At 43.9% G+C, this 23282-nt stretch overlaps 3 protein-coding genes across 3 annotated transcripts; 2 read left to right on the forward strand and 1 right to left on the reverse strand.

Moving 5' to 3' along the window:
• The first annotated feature begins 433 nt into the window (after positions 1–433).
• On the forward strand, positions 434–8172 carry inpp5ja (inositol polyphosphate-5-phosphatase Ja). Its single transcript, XM_076163647.1, has 12 exons — positions 434–1038; positions 2438–2545; positions 2678–2786; positions 2901–3017; positions 3380–3555; positions 3941–4052; positions 4415–4524; positions 5204–5414; positions 6497–6634; positions 6716–6781; positions 6898–7002; positions 7708–8172. The coding sequence occupies exons 1-12, from the start codon at positions 434–436 to the stop codon at positions 8170–8172; spliced, it is 2322 nt and encodes a 773-aa protein (XP_076019762.1).
• A 1837-nt stretch (positions 8173–10009) lies between these two features.
• On the forward strand, positions 10010–15579 carry mat2aa (methionine adenosyltransferase 2Aa). The gene is made up of 9 exons (XM_076164083.1): positions 10010–10225; positions 11124–11201; positions 11565–11687; positions 11883–11995; positions 12140–12283; positions 12560–12778; positions 12890–13072; positions 13176–13309; positions 13394–15579. Exons 1-9 carry the CDS (start codon positions 10141–10143, stop codon positions 13494–13496), a joined length of 1182 nt encoding a protein of 393 aa, XP_076020198.1. The 5' UTR covers positions 10010–10140; the 3' UTR covers positions 13497–15579.
• Position 15580: 1 nt separating this feature from the next.
• On the reverse strand, positions 15581–19217 carry sftpba (surfactant protein Ba). Its single transcript, XM_076164084.1, has 10 exons — positions 19059–19217; positions 18923–18957; positions 18311–18385; positions 17576–17701; positions 17211–17321; positions 17009–17089; positions 16436–16607; positions 16287–16354; positions 16150–16192; positions 15581–16076 (listed from the first exon to the last, which is right to left on the reverse strand). The coding sequence occupies exons 1-9, from the start codon at positions 19117–19119 to the stop codon at positions 16151–16153; spliced, it is 771 nt and encodes a 256-aa protein (XP_076020199.1). The 5' UTR covers positions 19120–19217; the 3' UTR covers positions 15581–16076; position 16150.
• Positions 19218–23282: the final 4065 nt, after the last annotated feature.

Consider the following 23282-nt stretch of genomic DNA (forward strand, 5'->3'; position numbering starts at 1 on the left):
ACCTGAGACTGTCCTCATGCTGTAGATGTTTGAGTGTGAGGAGCCTTGTTATGACCGACTGTGTCTGTTGACATTGTCTGATGTCCCTTGCGTCATAGCTGCAGCTGTTGCCTGTGGTTATGGTTCCTTCAAATGTCGGGGGAGCGAGAGAGGACGGAGAGTGGAAAGGACTTAATGCTTCTGTCCTGCACCACAACCAACAGCTGTGTGTCTTGCATAGGAAAGAGGTCAATGGTTAATGATCAGCCATCAACCATTGACTTGAGCAACAGGGGCAAATGTTTCCACTTAGTTCCTCAGCCTGATTGCTTATGCGTGCACTCAAAGGTCGCCTGTTTAACTTTTATGCTCCTGTAGACTCAAGTCTGACTTTTATCTCTGACAACAAAGAGGTTTTCTTTTAATTATGCACATGCTGTCTCCTTGCAGGTCCATGGATCGGATTCAGCAGAAACAAATCAGCACTGACCCAGCTGGGTCCAAAGTGCAACCTGGACACAAGAGATTCATGGAAGCTAGTCCAGGATCGTCCTCACAGCCAGCAGTCCAGGAGTCGCCTGCTATCAGCCAATCACAGGTGCTGAACAGACAGTCTGGACTGAGCCCAAAACTGACCCACCAAGTGCCGCCAGCGCAAGCAAAGTCCAGTCCAGCAACGTTGGCGAGCATTAGCCGACCAAGACCTACCGCTTTGGGAACCAAACCTGCTGTCAGGCCAAGCAGAGGCTCAGTGGACCCTGCACAGGAGAGGGTTTCAATCCCAGTTTGCATCCCAGGACCTCAGAGTGCCAACACCTTCACACACTCCCCGACAGAACCTCCCTTCCCCCATCATAGTCCTCAAAGTCCCCACAGCCCTCAGCCTTACCTGAGTCCCCATCCCAGCTTCCCCCCACCGCCGCCCAGCTCTAACGTCTCCTCCAGCCTCAGCCCCAAACTCAGCCTCAGTCCTCAGGCACAGAAGATGCCTTCATTCGGGACCACAAATCCCACCCAAGTGCAATCAGAGAAGACAGCAGGAGAAAACAACGATTTCAGGTGAGACAAACTATTTTTTGAAACACAGCGTTTTTAAAGGATCCCGTCCTGAACTGTGTGTGTGTGTGTGTGTGTGGATGTTGTTCAAGGCTGACCTCAACGATTGCATTGGGGAGCTGTGGGGATGTTGACGTGCACCAGAGCGTGTCACATGAATCAAAGCTGAGAATTTCACTAAGAGCTTCTACGAAAGCCAAGAGTGTGACACAGCCACATTCTCTTGGCAGACGTCCCAGAAGCTTTACCTTTTGTGTTCCTCTTTCTTATAAACAAAGGCTGCTCATAAAATCTCTGCCGTGACTGTTGGAACAAAAACAAGTCTTCAAGCTGGCCTGGAAATCTGTTGGCCTCAAAACTCCCTAAGCTCACAGTTATAGACATTGACATCCTTCCTGTCAGTTAGATTGTAAGAAAGACGGTGATTTTAGACTGATTTCCTGTCGTGATGGTTGATACTGATTTGCTCTTCATGTCTGCACACAGTTAGACTCCAAGCCAGCCAAACCTCACTGAAACATTTGTCACATTTGTTTGGCAAAGTGATTTTGCGATGCTGCAGGTACACAGCCAAGAATCCTTACACTCATGAGCGGTGTGATAAGAGAACAAAATCCAGAAAATGGTCAAAAAGCAGGAAATGGATTGAAATGGCTGATGTGAATTCAGTGCCTCTTACATTACAAAACGTTTTACGTCTCAAATGTCCGGGCAGTAAATGCATTCACATTAATGGTGTGGTGACGATGCAACTTTGGCAATTTATAAACAAGTTTGCCGATCGATCCTGATCAGATTTCACATCACTGCATCCTGTACTGATTTTAAAAGCCCAGATGGAAGGCGGGGTGCAAACTGAAGGTATTCTTTGGAAAATCCTCTGTGTAGATGTAAACAATCTGAAATCAATATTCAAATTAATGTTTGAGTACCGAGTGCCAAACTGTTGTGAATTAAATCTTTAAATTTGTAAAGCCAAAAATCACAAATGCAGGTAAATTTGCTTTAATATCCTTTGTTGTGCTTTAGCGCCTAATAATTATCAGATCAAGTTGTTATGGATGATGAAAACAACATCTGAAGACATGAAATACTGTCATATTCAAATGAGGACAGATGTCTCTCTGTTTCGCTCTTCAGATACACACACACACACACACACACACACACACACACACACACACACACACACACACACACACACACACACACACACACACACACAATACTTAGTCATCACTGAGATTGTTGAGGTTCAATAATTATGTCTAATTGCGATGATCTTTTTTCTAATTATAGAAACACTACCGGGAGTGATTTCTCTCAGGATTAAAGCCTATAGCTTTAGATTATGTGTGTGTAGCCTTTAATGTGATGTGCTGCTTTGGCCGTGTCCTGACAGGGTATACATCGTCACGTGGAACGTTGGATCAGCTGTTCCTCCGGATGACATCACATCTCTGTTTGGACCAAATGTTTCAGATGGCCACATCGACATGTTCATCATCGGGTGAGATGCCAGAGGACACAGCCCAGTGTGCCGACGCAGTTCAATCTGATCTCCTCTGCTGCCTTTCTACTCTCCATTATGATTCACTTTTCACTGAGCGATGACTTTTCTTTGCTTCCTGGCCTCCTTCAGATTGCAGGAAGTGAACTCCATGATAAACAAGCGGCTGAAGGATGTTCTCTTCACAGACCAGTGGAGTGAGCTTTGCATGGACGCGCTCAGCCCCTTTGGATACGTTTTGGTCAGTAAGGAGTGAATCTCAAAGTTATCATTGAGAGTTTTACATCTGGTGTGTCTTTTCAAATGTAAAGCTTAACTTGCCAACGCACCGTCTTCTTCCGTCGCCTCCCATTAGGTGGCCTCCCAGCGGATGCAGGGTGTGCTCCTGCTGGTGTTCTCTAAATTCTGCCATCTTCCGTTTCTGAGAGGTGTCCAGACAGAGAGCACTCGGACTGGACTCGGTGGATACTGGGTACGTGCTCTGCATGAAAAGCTCTGCTCAGAGTCGTTTCAAATTTTGTGGCAGGTGTGTGTCCACGGATGTGTGACAGGCCAGTTGGCGCGTACACGTGTCAGGTGCAAATGTGAGTGTGTGACCTTCCCGTGCGTGTTGATGTCATCGCCCCCCCGGCTGCCGCTGGTGCAGTCTCCTTCTGTTTGAGGTCAGTGCAGCAGGAGGCTGTCTGGCTCTCGGGTTCTGTGGCAGGAAAACATCATGACCTTGTCCTGAACACATTTATGCCTGATATATATTTGTTGGTTTTAAATTTGACCATGTTTTCACAATTCCCTTTCACACGGCGTCCTCTCTTTGCCCTCTCCGCTCACTCTCAGGGGAATAAAGGAGGCGTCAGTGCGAGGATGACCATGTTCGGTCACCCCGTCTGCTTTCTCAACTGTCACCTGCCGGCTCACATGAGGAACCTGGAGCAGCGCATGGAGGACTTTGAAAGCATCCTGCAGCAGCAGCAGTTTGAAGGAGGCACTGCCACCGGAGTACTGGACCATGAGTGGGTGATGATTCATTCATGGTAGACAAATTAAGCCCGTCTATCCTGCCTGTAGAGGTGGGAAGTCAGATAGATTAATAACACCTCTGTGGTACGTGTTCTTTACTGAAATGTATCCATTTTCTTTCTCTCATGATTTAATGTAATGACCTCTAAAAGTGGTCGCAAGCAGTGGAGTGAGGTAACAAAGTTAAAACACTTCATTGCAGTGCTTGTGTATGTTTGGAGAGAAATTGTACTGAAATGTAGTTGTATTAACATTTTTGCTTTTTACCTACTTAAGTATTAAGGCGTTTTTACCTTTTTTTTAGGACTGTTAGGCTAAATCGTCCTTCTGTCGCCATTTGTGGCTAAACACTTCTTCTTCTTCTTGGTTTTTTCTCAGTGTGGTGTTTTGGTTTGGGGATCTAAACTTCCGTATTGAAGACTACGACATCCACGTGGTGAAATCTGCCATCGACAGCAACAAGCTGCCTCTGCTGTGGGAGCGAGACCAGGTAGCGTCACCAACACATCCACCCACAGATGGATAGATGGATACGCCGCCTGCTTACTTACCGCTCCAGCAGAGGGCGCTATAGCATTAACTAGCAAATGTCATGCTGTGTGAGTCATGCATGGCTCTGGAGGTTTAGAGCTTTCATTTAGGGATCGGGAAGTTGCTGGTTTGATTCCGGGGCTCCTCCATAGAGAGCCTGTCAAGTGTTGAGCAAGGCACTACTGCGCAACCCCTAACTGGTTGGCCCCTTGCATGCCACCAGTGGATGAGTGGTTGTATGAATGAGATGTAATCTATATAATACACTTTATAATTCAGCATGTGGCTTAATTGAATTTTCACCTTTTTTTTAATCAACAGCTCAACATGGCTAAAAACACAGAATCCATCTTGGAAGGCTTCTTGGAAGGGCCGCTCAAATTCCCTCCCACCTACAAGTTTGATGTGGGCACTCACACGTATGACACCAGGTACGCTCAGTTTTTGGGTGTGGGCCTAACTGTCACTGGCCAGAGGCATTGCTGGAGGAAGTGGTGTTTTGTAAAGCTGAAGGACATACAGTATGACGACTGGGACAACAGATATTTGCAGACTTGTGGCCCCCAGCAGGAAAGTCAGTAGCGTGAAGGACAAACATGTTCCTGGAGCTGTGAAATAAGTTTAAGTAACTTTTTGTCTAACATGTGACACCTTAGGCCTGAAGGTGCTTTAGTATTGGTCTTAGCATGTCATCAAATGCACTCTACACCATGCAAGTAAGGCTGTTTTAATGCTGTAAGGTCTTAATACACACGATGGTCAAAGACCCTCGGCTCCTGTGACCCTCCATTACATGGGGGACAAAGGGGAAACAGACGGACAGAGACAGAAGAGGGAGGGAGACATAGATGAACAGCAACATAGAAGTTTGTTTCTTGACTATGCAAGACAAGATCCTCTCTGTCTGTGTGTGTGTGTGTGTCTGTCTGTCTCTCTCTTTCTCTTTCTCTGTCGCTGTTCCTTCTTCCACAAATGGAAGTTGACGCTCTTATTTTCCATTTTAGGGCCTGAATGTAAATCTGAAGAGATATTTCTTGTTTCTCTTGTTGTTTGTTGATGCGTGGAGCTGTCTCCTGTGACCGTCTGTGTCTCTTGCTTGGTTTCTGTCAGTGCTAAGAAGAGGAAGCCTGCCTGGACAGATCGCATCCTCTGGCGCCTTCGTCGCACCGGCTCCCCCGTACCTACCCACAATGCAGCTCTGCAGCGTGGTCTGACATCCTGGTTGGGTGGGGCGACTAAAGTGACACAGCATGGATATCGAAGTCATATGGGCTACACCATCAGTGATCACAAGCCTGTCTCTGCTCTGTTTTCACTGCATGTGAGTGAACTGTCAGCAAATACTCACCATAGAATATTGACACACATCTTATGACTTCTTATGTGCCTTAGGCCCTTTAGGATTATTGAAAAAGCATTTAGATTAGGCCTTATGTCCACACTAGGGGGGCATCTTCAACCCCCCAAAAACTGAGCTTTTCAAAATAAAGCTCTCCGAGTAATTACATCTAAATATGGAGATGTTACACAAAGCCAAGTTTTACTTCAAAACAGTCAGAACACAGACATTAACACACGCGCACACGCGCACATACACACACGCACACAGGCAATTTAGAGTTTCCAGTTCACCTAACGGAGCCTGGCATGCTGCAGGATCTTGTCTCATTGTCGCCAACATCAAAGAGCCAACGCATGAGAAGATCGCCAAACAGTTAAATTTGGTGCCACTTTCAAATGACAGTGCCGCGGAGAATAGGAGCCATGGCAGATGACGTTAAGACGACACTGATTGAACACATTAAAAATAGTCACTTTTATTTAATTTACTTGTTTATGTCAGATATGAGCATGATGGTGCAGCTCAGGAGGACTTTCTTGTTCTGTCAGGCCTATAAGAGTTATAAAAAGTTGCCAAAATGCTGTGTGTTTGCAGTACAGTTGGTTGTTTTTGATTTATGTTCTCGTGTGTGTGTGTGTGTGCGTGCGTGCATGTTTGTGAATGAAATGCAGTTTTTATTAATGTTCTCAAGTGTGTGTGTGAGAACATGCTGTATGCTCATACCACCTGAGGTGGAAGCCAATGTAAAGTTTGAGAACCACTTTTGTAGATATTGTTGTTGTACCTGAAGGCATCACAGTGTGTAATTTGCCTTCCCTCTTTGTTTGCAAGAAAAACATATTTAGTTTACGTCTCCTGAGGCCACCGGACATTCAGGAACACAATATCCACAATAGCCTCTGCATCTTCAATGATTCAATGGCCTTGCTGTCAATCGGTTTGATAGTGAAAGTAGATTACAGTTGTGTGTTAGATTGTTTGTGTTAGGGCAACATTGTTTATGTTTGGATCACAAATTGTACCAATGGCTGAATCCACTCTGGTGTTTTATTTTTCCCCAGTTCCCATTCAAGGTGACGATGCCCCTGGTGGTGCTGCAGGTAAACAAGGAGTGGAGTAAAGTCGCCGACGCCACCATCAGATTCACTGTGGCATCAAACTATCAGCGCAGTTCATGGGACTGGGTGGCAATTTATAAGGTAATTAGTTTCAGCCACAGATCAGTTCAGCATGTTCTAGATCTTTGTCTGTGCTTATGATTCTTGTGGGATGTTTTACAGGTTGGATTCAGACACCACAAGGATTACGTGGCATACGTGTGGGCCAAAGGAGAGCATCTGACACAGGTGTGACTCAAACTAAGCCTGTTGTCTGGTTTAAAGCTTGTGTATCCAAACTGATGCCGTCTATGAAAGAGGAAATCCGTGCTTCGTCTCACTGTTCTCTCCATTTCTCTCTCCAGGTGACATTTTCAGACGAGGATTTGCCAAGAGATGATGGTGAATACATCCTGGGTTACTATAGTAATAACATGAACACTATAGTCGGAGTCTCTTCTCCCATTCAGGTAATTAAGAGGAAAGGAAATATTAATCTTGCTGAACTTTCTCACAAACTTGTATAAATATTAAAGCTTGTTTCTTTCCCCAGCCTGCACAGAGACACTTATGCATGCTTTCATTACTTGCAGGATTGACTATTGCATTGCTCAATTTTCTGGTCCCCCCGAAATCAAATATAGCTCAATTACAATTACTTCAAACCTCAGCCGCATGTGTGTGCAGAGAGAAATCACACATTAAACCTATTTTAAAGCCTCAGCACCTGTTTGCTTCAGAATTGATCATAACTTTTATTGGATTGTCAAGCCTCTTAATGGTCTCTATCCCTGAAGACCGAGCAGCAGAGAAAGTTCATATTTTTAAAAGCAAACTCCAGACTTTCATTTTAAGTCTTATTTGTTATTTATTTATGTACTTTAGTCTAATTTACTCTTTGATCTATTTTTTATTTTCTGGCTTGTTTTCCTTTTATTTCTTCAATTCATCTTCTCTTTTAATTATTTGTTGTTATTTGTTGCTATTACTATTGTTTAGATGACCTAATTTTTCTATTCTGACCTTAGTTCTCAATTTTTTAAATGTATTTCCAGTCCTGCATTTCCTCGCCGTAAATTGATGAGCTATATGATCGAGCCTCGTCACTTCCTGTTTTTATTGACTGCTTTATTGACGTTGATGGATTGACTTGTGTCGTCTTGAATCCTCCACAGATTAAGATCCCAGTCCACAGCCCCACTGTGTGCCGCTCTGACAGCTCCGACGTCAGCTCAGAGGATGACAGCACCCTGGTTCTGCTGGCTCCAAGCTCCCGCAGCCCGAGCCCTAATACAGGAAAACACCACCATCGCCACCGCCGCAGCCGCAGCCCTGCTGTTCCTGTGATATCATCAAACCCCCTCCCCTCCCTGCAGGGCCTCAGCTTATGCCCTCGCTCCAAAGAAGGCCAGTCGTGCAGCCGATCGCCCTGCTCCGCTGCTAAGAAGGAGCGACTGGTCTCCCCCGACACTGTGACGTCACCCAGCATCAGCCCCCTCAGTCCTCGCAGCCCCGTGTCTCCAGGCGGTGTGGTGACTGCACCTGAGGCCCTGATTGTTGCAATCCTGGGTGAACACAGATCAGCTCAGGTTAGCCCTACCGGGGGCAAACAGACAGATGGTTGGGAGAAAAAGACATAGAATCTAAACATCAGTATAGATAAAAGGAGGTACAAGGTGAACACTGGCAACATGGATCATTCAGAGGCAGATCTGACCCCACACTGTCACTGTGCTCATAGACGCAGCACATTTTATGACTTAATGTAGTTTGCAAACATTCTGCATTATAGCCACCACTGTTTCTGAATCTACCATCATCTCATACACTATGTGTATTTTGGAATCAGCAATGTGTGTGTGGTTGGACTCCCAACAAGTGCTTTTATAGACACATAAGCTATATTATCATTATTATTCATAAACACTGGTGAATGTCTTGGCAATTCTGTGGTGGCCATTACGGTGTCTGTTAGCAAAAATGAATCCATCTAAACTGTGTGAGACATATCAATGGCGTCCTTATTCAGTACAAGATGGGAGATTGAGAGATAGAGAGCGAGAGAGAGAGATGGGGGGAGGGGCGGGGGTGTACATACTCTATGTAAAAACAAAATAATGTCTTAAGGGAAATGTAACTTAAATTCTAAAGTTCCTATAGTTCTTGGCCTGTATTCATAAAATGAATCAAATTAACTGTGACTAACTAAAAATGTGATTTTACCACCTCCTAAAATTTAGATTGAACCATGTAAGTCTTTGTCAGTAGTGAATACAGCCCCTGATCTATAGAGCTCACTCAGCGGATGACTGGTTTGACGTGGTTGTTTCAGGTTTTGCCTTCGGCTCAAGGAAAACAAATATTTTGTTTATGTGAGTACAAATAAATTAAAAAAACCTAAAAAATGTTTACTATTTACCAGATCTACATAGCGCAGCAGGTACATACAGTATGCTGTGACAACAAAGTATCCAGCACGGATGTGACAGATTACACAGCTTTAGATGTTTGTTCATGTGATTACAAATAATTGAAGTACTTTTAAGACTTGCAAAGCCAAAGCCTAGGGGCAGTGGAAGGATACATAAGCTGCACACAGGGAACAGAGTATTCTTGTCAAATCCACATACAATGAGTTTTATCTCGGAGAAAAGAAATGAAGGAATCTGATGCCGATTGTTGACTTAGTCACTTAAGACAAATTTATGTCTGGTCCTATTGTAGCAAATGTGCTCCCTTAGACCTGGTTTGACTTTAGAATAATGGTTGTACTGCGTACTTTCTCTGAGACAAGCAAAACATCTAAATAAGAAGAATAAATATCTCATGTATGTGCAGTATGAGTGTGAAAAGCCGACAAGTCATTTGGAAGTAAATGTGGATTCACACAGGGCAAGTTGAGCTATTTCATATTAATGTTCAACCCATTTAAAACCCATGTATTCGTGAATAATTTGCCACAATAGAATCATTATCCAAACATTCAACTGGTTTGGCTCCTCTGCAGAAGTCGAGTCATGGTTGATGTTCAGCATTATCATAAGTAAACGTGCTATGTGCTACTTGGGATTTCTCTCTCCAGACACTATTAAACAGGAGAAAAGAGGCTTTAGATCCATTTAGCATTTTTCTTTGACAGCAGGTCAATTGCAGTTGTGAATGTGGTATTTCTCGAGTCCAATTTGGAGTATCCTCAATCAATTAATAAAAAAAAAAAAAGGGAAATAGGTTTGAACGTTAAACTCATTCTCAATTCAAAACAATGCAGACAAATAAAAAAGAGGGAGTGCCTTAATTTCCCCACTTTTGTTGCATAAGAGACTTTAATCTAATATGGCCCCTTGGCGGTCTTTGCTGTTCTAAAACTCAATTTGTACCACCTGATCGCCGTGCCTCGCTCCTATTGGCTCGCATCGAGGCTCCGCTGAAAGAACCCGTCCGTCCAGGCGGGCGGCTCCGTTGACACGCCCACTCCGCTACCAGCTGGAGTTTAAAACCGAATGCGGCGCCGCAGCAGCGTGTGTTTACGTCTCTGTCCACGCTGTCCACTGTCACCGCACTGAACCCACAGCACAGGGAGCTGCAACAGCCAACATCCAAACACTACAATGAACGGGGAGCAGAATAGTTGCCATCATTTTGAAGATGATTGTTTCCTCTTCACCTCCGAATCGGTCGGGGAGGGACATCCTGGTGAGTTCAATGTCCCCTCATTTAACAGTACAACTGAGCACTATAAGTCAACTAAACTAACCTGGCTCGACCACGTTGGTGTTCAAAACAAAGGTCATGTGGTTTGTTAGCCGGTTACCTGCCTTAGCCAACACTTTCCCCTGTTTTAGCTTGTTCTTTCTCTCTGCGCTTTGCTTCGCTTCTGACAAAATACTGCACATATGTAGCCCACACACACATTTACGCACAAAGTTGTGCGACACATGAACACATAACAGCTGGGGAACGTAACGATGGGCTGTCAGCCGGATGCAGACATCACAGCTGTCGGTGCTCGTCAGTGGCAGTTAATGAAGGTGAACTTAAATACTGAAACGAAGCAGAATACGTCATCGTGAAGGTGTACATACACGTTGGATGTGTTTGCATTAAAGAGAGATGTTGGCATCGCTAGCTAGCAGACGCCCATCACTGTTGCGTCATGACGACAACATGTGCCCGAACAGCTGCGTCACTCTGCTGATTTGTTATTGTCCGACTGTTGGTATCATTTATGATGAGAAAACCAATGAAACGAAACTAACTCACTGGCTTCACACGATGCCCTCAAAACTTAAAATAAGCTCAAGGACAATATTTGTTCTATTTTGCAACTTTGTTTCCTTTGTTTACACAGTTAAACAGCATCTCCTCTACTATTCCATGCTGGTAATTAGAATTCTGCTGTTGTAGAGAGGCACAGATAATAGGCTTACTAGTGTCCTAAATATAGCCGCTGCAGGGCTCCTGGTCAGCTGTGGGTGTGAGGAAAGCACACACACACTTTATAGTAAATAAAGGTAATACACTCCAGCTGCTGTGTACTCTGCTCCTCGCATGATGTAACATCTATTAAAACTGCTTATGTTTTACTCTACAGATAAGATTTGTGACCAAATCAGCGATGCTGTGTTGGACGCACACCTCAAGCAGGACCCAAATGCCAAAGTAGCATGTGGTAAGTGCGTGTGTGTGTGCGTGCATTGCGTGCCTCAAAACATAGAAGATGATTGAGTCTTTATCATCCAATAAGCATCTTAATCACATCATGGCAGTTAAAGGAGGAAAGTTTATTGAGGTGGTGTTTGAATCTCCTCCTACAGTTTTGGGTCATTTGTCACATAAATGTAGGATGTAGCTCTCTACCAACATGCTAGAAAGTTAAAATTGTGTTTTGATGGTCCTTACTGTATTGGAGTAATTGAATGAGTCTCCTGTAACCAAACATGTCACGTTAATCAATCTGACTTGAACGTTGGAACTGCTAATGGATCTCTGCTTAATTAGGCTTTATTGTCTCTCACTCTCCTCGCGTCCCCAGAGACTGTAGCTAAGACGGGGATGATCCTGCTGGCAGGGGAGATCACCTCCACCGCCAACGTGGACTACCAGAAAGTTGTCAGGGACGCGATCAAGCACATCGGCTATGACGACTCCTCCAAAGGTAAGATAATGAACTTTTCGCTCGCCGCAAGGAAGTCACCTGCATGTAAAGCCCTATTTACACTGGTTAATAACACACAAGTTGTCTCAATATATCAATATTAACCCACCAACTTGCTTCAGGTCTGGTTAAAGGGATATTTGAGAAGGCCACAAAAGAACAAAACAGACTTGTCACACTTGTCTCTTCCTTAAGGCTTTGACTATAAGACCTGCAATGTCCTGGTGGCTTTGGAGCAGCAGTCCCCTGACATTGCTCAGGGCGTTCACCTGGACCGCAAAGAGGAGGACGTAGGCGCTGGTGACCAGGTTGGAGAGCTCGTACTCGTCAACATTTGTGACTGGGCCGTCGCTGGGTGATGGGATCCAGACATGTAGCGGTAACATGGCGTGATCCCTGTTAGATCTGTCATGTTCTGATGTGTGACTTGTCATATTGTGCGTCTGTGACAGGGCCTGATGTTTGGCTATGCCAGTGATGAGACGGAGGAGTGTATGCCCCTTACCATCGTCCTGGCTCATAAGCTCAATGCCAAGATGGCTGAACTACGGCGGAATGGAACGCTGCCATGGCTCCGACCTGATTCCAAAACTCAGGTTAGAAAGAAACGCTGTATAAATATTACAACAGTATAATAGGGAACAATACAACATAGCAGCTGTTAGTAACTTGTGTACAGAGCGGCAAACTACCTGAAGGCCAAACAAACATGAAACAGACACATCTGTAAGAGCTTTTGGCTGCAGGCAAATCCGCTGATATGTTTTAATCTAATACCCGAGAAAACTAACAAAGTTACACTGGCATTATCTTGGTAACATCTTCATCTTTCCCCTTTTTTTTTACTTAACTGCATTTGGTTTGTTTTGTAGGTGACTGTTCAGTACAAACAGGATCGTGGAGCCATGAAGCCTCTGCGTGTGCACACCATCGTGGTGTCTGTGCAGCATGACGAACACATCGGCTTGGAAGAAATGCGTCACTCTCTGAAGGAGGCGGTGGTCAAAGCCGTGGTCCCCAGCGGGTACCTGGATGATGACACCATCTACCACATGCAGCCCAGCGGACGCTTCGTGATCGGGGGCCCGCAGGTGAAACCAGCGTTCGCATCCTGTCGCCCCCCCTTGGAAGGAATCGGAACTTCAACTCGATGTGTGTTTGCTCAACATGACTGTACCGTCTCTGCTTCTCTATTCACGCAGGGCGACGCCGGTCTGACGGGTCGGAAAATCATCGTGGACACCTACGGCGGGTGGGGGGCTCACGGGGGCGGAGCCTTTTCTGGAAAGGACTACACAAAGGTGGACCGTTCTGCTGCCTATGCTGCCCGCTGGGTGGCTAAATCTCTGGTGAAAGCTGAGCTGTGTAAGCGTGTGTTGGTCCAGGTGAGTAAACGCGACATCACCGTGTTACAGTGGCACGAAAGGAGGCGTCTGAGTCAGGATTTGATGAAGCCATTTGTGAATGAACACTGAAGCCTTTCTCCAGGTCGCCTATGCCATCGGCGTGGCACATCCCCTTTCTGTCTCCATCTTCCACTTTGGGACCTCCCAGAAGAGCGAGCGGGAGCTGCTGGAGATCGTGAAGAAGAACTTTGACCTCCGTCCAGGAGTTATCGTGAGGTATGGGGTTGCGTTGCTGCATTTTTTTTGGTTAAACGTCACATATGCGTGCTTATTTCTTATATTCTTCCTTTCCTGCGGTAGGGAGCTGGATCTGAAGAGGCCCATCTACCAGAGCACAGCAGCTTATGGCCACTTCGGCCGGGACGTATTTCCATGGGAGGTTCCCAAGAAGCTCAAATACTAATGTCCCACTCTTATGGCCCGGTTCCCCCCTAGGTACACTACAGAAAGTCCCCAACCAATGCGCACACACTCCTCTTTCCTACACACACTCTTAAATATGACTTCCTGTCCTTTTCCTTTTCTTTCTTTGAGGAGAAAGTAACAACATTCTAAGTCCAACTAGTAAATGCTTGAGGTGTTAAACAGTGCGATCTCAGCTGAACCTCTTCAGGCCACGATTTTTTTCTGATGAAGAGGTCAGAAGCTGCTAACGACTCTGTGGAGTCACTGTGTACAATGTCAATGCTCCACTGACCAAAATACTTGCCAAGCACTTGACCCCTCCTCAGACGGTGACCCCAGGCTTGGTCACCTCTGTAGAGGAGGGGTGGAGCCGCCTTTTTCCCACCCTACACTGTACTTGAAGTGATTTTATTTTTTATAAGTGTTCGATTACGTTAACAGATCTAAGCGAGTTTGACCGAGAAGGAAGGAAGGAACCTGGAATAAAATGTGAACCACAGGGTTTTTATACCTGAAATGATCTGTTTTGCAATCTATAGAGGGAGGAGTTTATCTACTGCACCTGTTTAGAAGAGACGTCGCATGTATCCGCTTTTACTGATTATTGCAGCTCTTTAACCGTCGACGGAGCAATAGAGAAGTCAAGTAGAGAAAATAGACGGCGGGACTAATTCTTAACGCCCTGGCTGTGACCAGTTGAGAGATTTGAAGCTCAGTTTTTCTCGCTGCTGTCCTCTGAGCCCGACGTGAGGCCTTCCAGCTGTCCTCCGTCCGCCTGTGTTACCTCAGTGTTTACATTGTGTTTCTACTCTGCTCGCATACACTAGATCAGATCTGTGGAGATGCATACAGCGTCCCCACGTTGGCTTTGTCTCGCAGTTTTAACGGCTCAGTATTTCAGCCTATGCAATCATTAAGGGCATTCTGTACAAAACAACAGACGATTGCGGGAGTAAAGCAGGCCGTAAACTAACCCACACTGGTATTCATCTGCTCTCTATACACACCATTTAGGCCCTGATGTGACCCTTCAGTGTGTGTTTTAGAGGAATGGACTCCATCAGGTCGCTAGGTGGCGCCAAGTCCCAGTATATAATCTTGCAATGTTAAGTTGGACGCCACTGATGTCGCTTTTGTAGATGTGTCCCCTCTCGTGGTTGGAATTCAGTACAGGAGCCTCAAAGGGATGCTGAGTGTTGCGCAGTGTCATCGGTCGATCAAGTGAAATAATCGGATCACCTAAAGGATATTTATTTTTCAATTAATTAATTAAATCATTTTTGCATCCTCTACATCTTCAGCCCGTAAACGTGACAAATGTTTGGTTGGTGTTGTACAGAGAAACCAGCTTGTTTACATGGTCTCTTGCGGGCTTTTCGGGTACCATTTGTCGGTTTTATGGTTGCTAACAGTGTAAAAGTGCCTTTTTCCTCATCATCTGCATTCCTTCACTCTCTCCCCATTTATCCTCAGCTGTTAGTTGCAGCTATACGACCCCAAACACTAATAAAAACACACACCTCCAGTTTCCTCACCTCTTTTAAATTGCTGTCCTACCTGGTCAGTGTTTTAATAAAGTTTATACCCCCAATATTTGGTGCAAGTCGATATTTTTCACCCAATACCTTTTGATCTTTGCATTCATTTAGTCTGTATTAAGCTTGTTCTTACAGATGTTACGGTGAAAGCAGCAGGGAAGGGTAGAAGGAAGTGCAAATAAAGTGTGCTTGCAAAAGAACGACTATTTGCTGTATGTACATATAACGTTGAGAGGAATTCCTCACCTTTAGCTGTGTCAATAGTTAAGTCTATCTCGTCTATCTCTTGTGGCTTTGGGAGGTTTCGGTTTGTGCCTCCACACTTTATGGATAAAAACGACTTAACTTTGAAGCCACAACTGAAGTTTGTCCTAAGAAAGAAGAAAACCTTATGGAAAAAACGGTGTTTAAGCACGTCGAGATGCATTCCAAAAATCGCATTTTACAGTTTAACCATAACCACAACTACACATCTAAAACGGAATGTATGTAAAAATGTGTGTGCGTGTGTGAGAGGCATTTATTACGTTGATGACACACTTCATAGAGTGCTCCAGCAACTTTTATTTTGAAATTATTGACCATACACGACTAAAGCTTATGAGCATTGATGTCTTTAAGGTGGTGGAATCATTAAATGGCCAAAAAAAAGTCATACAAATTGCAAACTTAAGTAACAACAAAAAAAAGTTACTGAAATAACATTTAAAAAAAGCAAAGTATAACCTTGTGATGCGTTCACTGTTCAAGCCAACGCTCCCTTATCGCCTCAACATTCCTTTTGCCGCTGACGTGCGGATCATGTTTCTGTCATAATATTGTGCCACGTAATACCTGGATTTCTTTAGTCTATGCAGCAGACTATGTATACAATGCAGAGATATCAAATCAGTAGCCTCACACACACACGCGTGGTGAAAAAAGTACTATCGGCACTAAAAGTACAAGCAGTTGAGCAGACAGAGGAGTATTCGCATAAAAATATTGTCAGACTTCTGTCATCCACGGGGGCACAGAGGTCGAGTCGTTTCCCTCCCAACCTGAGAAGAAAAGCAGTTGATATTTAGTCTTTAGTATTATTAATCGGTTCACTCTTAAACCAAACCATTCTACCTTAGTTTTGGTTCCAGACGAATCTCTGACAGAAGGGCAACGTCTGTGTACGTGAGGAGACAATCACGGGTCATAAAACAACAATCAAGATGCTGAATGAATATGATTTATGATTTATTACAAGTTTTTCTGCTTACTGCACACTTGAGGGCGGTGTCATAGTCTCTGCACATGTATGTCCTCATAATGCAGGGGTCCTGTGGGGCTGAGAGAGAGAGAGAGATTAACTACAATCAATGTGCACAGGTGTGGCCAATTGAGTTACTGTAGCCGATTGCTTAGTTACCCTGGTGGCTGTGGCACATGTGAATGAGGGTGCAGATGGACTGAGGGCTCGCGAGCTTCATGATGGCTTCCAGCACCAACTTGCCGTATTGATGAATAATGGTCTCGCACTCCTTCCTGTAACTGGCAGGAACGATGATGCAAATGTGCTTCATCAGCTCCAGCACGGCGCTCTGTGGGGGGGTGTAGGGTGGAGTTTAGTGTTTATTGATTTGATCTATTTAAAAGAAAGTAGGTTATTGATTACTTATCGTTGTTGAAAAAGCTACAAAGTGACAGAAAGCTGCTAAAATTGTAGCTTGAAATGAAATGTTGAACAAACTCAGGACTTCCTTCGTCTTTGTTCAACATTTATTAGCATGACGCGGCTGAATTATTGGAAAATATAGACGTGACAAAAATGGAAACTGACATTACACTCAACATGTGTGGGCTGCGTAACGTGCACGTCTACAGCACAGATGCAAATACTTGTCTGGTGGCATTTCCATTGTGTGTGTGTTTGTAGGTGTACGGGACAAAGAGACGTGTGTGTTTGCCGCATGTGTTCCTTCATTGTGCAAGTGTGACTCACCTCGGTCTTCTCTTTGGGTATCAAACCCTCCAGAGTCTGAAGGAGAAGTATGCAGAAGGAGCATTGTGTTGCGGGCTCCCCCTGATTGACAGAGACAAACGCATTTAGCATTATGTATGTAGACAAAGACATCAAACCGGAGCGTTGCCACATTGCAATGTTCTTTTTGGATTGTTTTCTTCCACGGTTTGACTTCTCTGACCTTCTCCTGTGCCATAGCAGCCTCCAAGGCCTCTGTGACGGAGCTGATGAGCTGCTCCGCCTCGCCCGGGGAGCCACAGAGCCGGAGCAGCGTGCACACCTGCTCAGGTTTCTACAGAGGAGATGAAGGAGAAGATGTTGACACACACACACGTCAGAGGCATCACCCCAATACAAAGAAGGCATTTAGTGAACCTTTCTAGTTCCAAATCATCAAAAAGGGACCTTCAAAGTAGCCTAAAGGACACCAATTAAGATGCTATTTAGTGTCCTTGAAGCAACCAATGTTTAGAAATTGTGGAAATGATTCTACTTATTTTAGTTTCTGAGGGGTCTTCTGTTATCTCAAATCCTACTCCAGGTTACCATGATGCTGGTGATGAAGGTGATGGCCAACGGAAAGAACTTCTCCACCTCGGCCTTGCACATTTGGGCGTAGGTAGGTGAGGGCAGGTAGTAACACAGGCTCTCGATTTCTCCAATCATCTTTTTCTGCCATGAAGGAGCGAATCAGGTCAGTCTCCATCACACCCTCTCTCTCACACACACACACACTTGGTCTGGGAGTTATAGGGACTGTATTTCCAGTTCACCCTGACTAGATCAAGCACTGGTGTTACTGGTGTTTACTTCAAGTGCGTGTCATGCGTCACCTGGTATTACAGTTGAGCAAAAAGAGTAAAGAGGAACTTGGAGGTCAGAAGACTGAAACAGAACCCCATATAGAATTTCATTTCAACTCTTCTTCTATCAAAATAGGAAGTGGTTCTAAACAGAAAAGGGCAGTGGTGTGTGTGTGTGTGTGTGTGTGTGTGTGTGTGTGTGTGTGTGTGTGTGTGTGTGTGTGTGTGTGTGTGTGTGTGTGTGTGTGTGTGTGTGTGTGTGTGTGTGTGTGTGTGTGTGTGTGTGTGTGTGTTTGTGTGGGTGTTACCTTTTTCCGATCGAATTTTAAAGCAACAACAGCTGCAGGAAATACAGAATTTGTTCCCCAGCACCAATCTTAGCAGAGACTTCAGATAACGTCCTGCATGCTAATCTTGAATAACTAAACTGATAATAGTATCTGCAGGTAAACAGTGTTGTGTTTGCCGTCACACTCACCTGCAGCTCGGCATTGGACAGCAGGTCAGCCAGGAGTTTAAATATTTGGGTGCAGTCCTGACAGGGATCCCCATTCTGAGTGCAAACCAAAGAGGATTTGAGAAAAACAATGCAGAGATCACACACTGTATACATACAGGATTTCTACTCTTATGTATGTTAAGAAGTCTGTCAACTTTTGATCTTCTTCACTGTGAAAAAGCTGAAATAACAAACTCTTTTCAGGCAGAAGTAAGACTCAAGTACTGGAAAGACAAAGGTAAACGTCTTATACTTTCATATTTGAGGTTGATGGCGACATGAAGGGATGATGAACTTCCTGAATTTGAATTAATGCAAATACATTCCACTCCTATTCCACTTTCAAAATGGGCTTTCAAGTGCATATAATCATATTAATTTACCACAAAGTGTAAGAAGAATACAACAATGAAATCACTTTGAGAGATTGATAACAGGAAATGGATTTCTGCGGTGACTAATCAGCTTCCTAATAATTTAGTTTCTATTATAACTAAATTATATCTGTTTTTCTCTGTGTCTATACATTTTTAATCCAAACTAATACATAAAAATCTTCTGCTTTGTGTGTTTTCTAAGAAAGTTACTTACGCTCGGAGACTCTGGAAACATTTGGAAATCTCCAGCTGATGTTCGAGCAGCAGAAGGAAGTCAAAGCGGTAAATCACAACAAATTAATGAACTCCATCTTTGAATGATTATGTAGAATAGCTACAGATCCGATTACCTGAGCTGTGGAGACCGATGAAGAGAAACAAGGCAAAGAACTGCAGCGAGGCCATCTTCATCTTCAGGCGCTCTGTGTGTGTGTGAGGAGCAAACGATCACAGCAGCTAGTTTGATATCATTCATCAGGGTCCCCCCCCCCCCCTCACTCCCCCCATATAGCGCCAATCACATAGTGTGAAGCAAAAAGCCACAGGGGTGTGAGATGTTTGTTTTCAGGCACAGCAGCACAGTTTCATATTCAGTTCCTCATACCAAAGTTATAGAATGATACACACACACTTCATACTTCTTATTTGCTGCTTGGTTTTGTGTCATGGTGCATATTTGGATCGCCTGTTTCACATCAAGAGCGGGTGACGCCCGTTACTCTGCATCGTGCTGAGTAAGGCCGTCACCAGGTGGCTGTGTGTGTGTGTGTGTGTGTGTGTGTGTGTGTGTGTGGAATCTCAACAGCCTCTTCTGCTTCACTTCTGCTTTGAAGGACTCATACAGAAACCCTCAGCGCCTCGATGACCTTCTTCGATTGGCACGTCTCCAGAATGGAAATGAGCGTCCTTTCACTTCTACTCTTCAGACGTGCAAATCGAGTGCCAGTTTGTCGCCGCTCGATGGGTTTAATACCTTGACAGGCAGGAACAACATGAGGAGTCTGTATTCATTGCTTGAGCTTTATATGGTATGAACTGATTGCTGAAGAGTATCGCTTTGACCTACTTCCTGATTTCTGCAACCCCACCACCCCGAGCTGCTCCCTGCTGCTACCTGTCGGAGATCATAAAACTTAGAGTCCAAACCTCCTTCTGCTTAATGGCTGAACAGCAGCACACACGCACACACACACAAAACATCTAAGTGCCACCTCAAGACAACCTACAAACCTTTAGAAAGCCTCCAATGTGTGCTGCGCTGAAACTGAGCTTGGGAAGGAAGTTCTTTACATTCTTACAAAACAGAAGCAAATAACGACTTCAGCTATATTCTTTATCTAATCTTAATCTAAAGAGACAGATTACATATATTTCAACTGTGCTGATTCTCTGCATTAAGCCGAAGTACAGCAGTTTGGAAATCTCTGCAGATGAATGAGTTGATTGCTCTCGTGTGGTGTGATCTCCTTTAACAAATCTGAATACATCAATTACTGCACAGGTTGAGTCTTAGGTTGGGCCCCTCCCGTTTTAGTCTTTTACCACTTATCTCGACTTATCTCTATTCGTCATAAAATTGAATGGATTCCAGGTGGAGGAACTGGGCCATTCCGGTAACTTCAGAGTTCTGCAAGCAGGTTACTGATAAGTGCTCCTCCCCTAGCTTACTGCAATATATTCAGGAGGATTTAAGAGATTATAGTATCACTGCTTTGGTGATGCTCGTATATGCCTTTATAACTTTTGACTTGTGTTTCCTGCTGAGAATGTAGGAGCGAGCTGTCCTGTACTCCAGGTATAAGAGAACAAAGACCAGGAAGGCCCGAGGAGACATGACAGCCACGCAGTTTTGCGATTGTTTGCGTTGGTTGATTGATGAGTCCCGCCATCACAGTTGTGAGGAAACCCTTAGACTTTGGTGAGACACTGAAAAGGTATTTTTCACTCCCTCAGCCTCTTCCTGACGACCTCTTAGTCCTCTGTTTTGTTACACAAGTCACGTTGACCTCAAAGCAAAATAACCCAAATAAAATAAAAGTAAATAACAATAGAGCAGAATCATTGTTGTCTTTGCTGTCAAACCTTTAATGCTTCATATATAAGAAATGTGTGTGCAGTTTGGGAGTTTAAAGTCCAGTTTAATGCATGTTTCCTACAGTAATATATCTTCAGCTGCAGAATAAGTCATCAAAATTCAATAAAATGGAGCTAAGCAAAGAAAAAGCCATTAAAAAATGAAGTTACACTTAACAGGAAATGCATAAAAGACAACTTCCTCAAAACTCTTCTCTAAGTACAATTACTTTCATTTTTAAAATAAGAAATGCTGCATCTGTTAATGTGATAGTTAAAATCAACTAAATTTCAAATAAAGTGTGTGTCACATTTCAGATATCAGACTATGTACGATGACATATGCCTATGACTGATGTAAACAGAAGAAAACATGAATAGGTCTCACTTTAATGCTGTCCAGTGTTCAGTCTGTGTGTGCAGCCGCTTCATTAAGCTGATTATTCAGTTCACCACATCAAGGAGAAAGACCGAAGTGCTTGTTAACGTCACGCTTATTGTCCACTAAACACAACCACACACGCACACGGAAGGAGCTTGATTAATTTATGTTAAACAACTGGATGAACCTGAAAGTAGAGTATGATAGAGTGAAAGGAGTTTCTATCAGCATGTGTGGAGCCTGTGTGTCATTAAACCAACATTTGAGCGAGCAGCGTATGAACGTGCCGGTCTTTTGACTTTAATTAGTCATCAAGCAGCCCAAACGATAATAGAACGACTTTGCAATCCATGTGCCTGTCAAATGGTTTGAGCAGGAGCATTTGGAATTCCCTCCTCGTTTGAATCATATATAAATAAAATCTGAAATAAATCTGATCTTTTCTCTTTGCGTATAAAAATGATTCAAAGGAGTAAAAATGTTGACTAAAATGGTAACCGGGGACGATGTGTTCCGCAAAAGAAGAACTTAACCCCCCCCAGCCCTGAATATTTGTCGATTCTTCTGCAAACTTGCCAGACAGGATCGATGTCGAAACAAGGCTGTGGTTTTTTGAGAAGAGCAAAAAAAAAGTTTCTCAAGGAAGCAGAATGGGCCTGCGTAAAACCCTGCATGCTCTCCACGCGCAAAAAGTGTCTCCACAGGAACAAAAGGCCCAATTACTGTATTCCGTCACCTGTCACGTTTTTGTTCGCGTGAGGGTGTGTAAAGGTCACAACAATAATCAGATTAAGCAAGATTTCTTCCACGTTTTTTCACGTAAACAGTGTGTGTCTCGGGTGTGTGTGTGTGTGTGTGTGTGTGTGTGTGTGTGTGTGTGTGTGTGTGTGTGTGTGTGTGTGTAAATGATTCCGAGGCGTAAATGATTCCTGTATTTTCCCGCTCTTCTTCCTGTAGCAGGGGAAGTACAGAGTTGTTTTTTTATTCAGTTCTGTGATCTGTGGGTTTACTCTGGAGTCTCTACGTCGAGTCGCTTCTCACTCAGTGTAAAAGCAGAATCACTCTAACCACAGAACCGGCAACCCAGGTAACCATGAGATTGGTGAAATCTGTTTTGTTTGGCTGTTGACTAACTTTGTTTCAAAACCGCAGTTAATTTCTGCATTTTGACTTCCTCTGCTGTGAATGTTGCAAAGGCAACGATTCACTGCCGCTCCAAATCATTTGTAATAAACTGGCCTAAAGGGAGAAAGTGTAACTGTGTAACTGTGTAATTGTGTAACTGTGTAACTGATACAGATGCATTTGAGTTGTTTTCATGCCGCGGAATCAAAATCATCTCAACCACAAAATAATGTTTCTGACCTGGTTTGTCCCTAATATGTTCACAGTCCAAACAGATATAAGATATTATTTTGAAAATTCCTGGCTCCACCTGCCAGATCCAAAATACCCTCCAAAATAAAAATGACTTCTTCCCTGCATCACCCATCCATCAATTTAAATCAAATTCAGTTCCAAAGGTGTTGCGTAATCCTGCCAACAAACAAACCAAACACCAAGTCATGACATTTGCATTGTATTCTAAGGTTCTTTCTCTCCTACTGGACTCGTTTTGAGAAACAAAGATTTGAAGTTTCTCCACTCTTGCCAGCTGAACTCTGACATAACAGAACCTACTGACAGATTTCACGAAGGGATGTCAGGAAGGAAAATATGTTAGATCGTTATCAGCCCAGTTTAACGCATCGGCAAGTCTGTTTAAGATTTCATCAACTTTCTTCATCCTCTGGATGAGGAAAGATACATACACAATGATAAGAATGGAGAATTATGTGCAAACTATAAGCCCATAAGTACATAAAGCAGCAGGTTAACATTATCTGCATCTATTTGAGCCTGATACAAACTTGTATTAGAGGTCAGAACGTGCACGAAGATGGAGATAACGGTTAAGATTATGATCCTATTTAGGCTTGAAGTATTTGTTCATTTCTGTGTGATTTAAATGTTAACTGCATGACACCTCTGCAGTAATCTGAGTTTGTTTGGCCTTGGAGGAGGTCTGGTGTAAGCTGGTTCTGTTTGTTTTAGCTCAGATCCCATCGTGATTAAATCC

The sequence above is a fragment of the Genypterus blacodes genome, unplaced genomic scaffold (genome assembly GCF_046128005.1).
Source record: "Genypterus blacodes isolate CSIRO-AG114 ecotype Tasmania unplaced genomic scaffold, CSIRO-AGI_Gbla_v1 ptg000133l_1, whole genome shotgun sequence".
Lineage (NCBI taxonomy): Eukaryota > Metazoa > Chordata > Actinopteri > Ophidiiformes > Ophidiidae > Genypterus > Genypterus blacodes.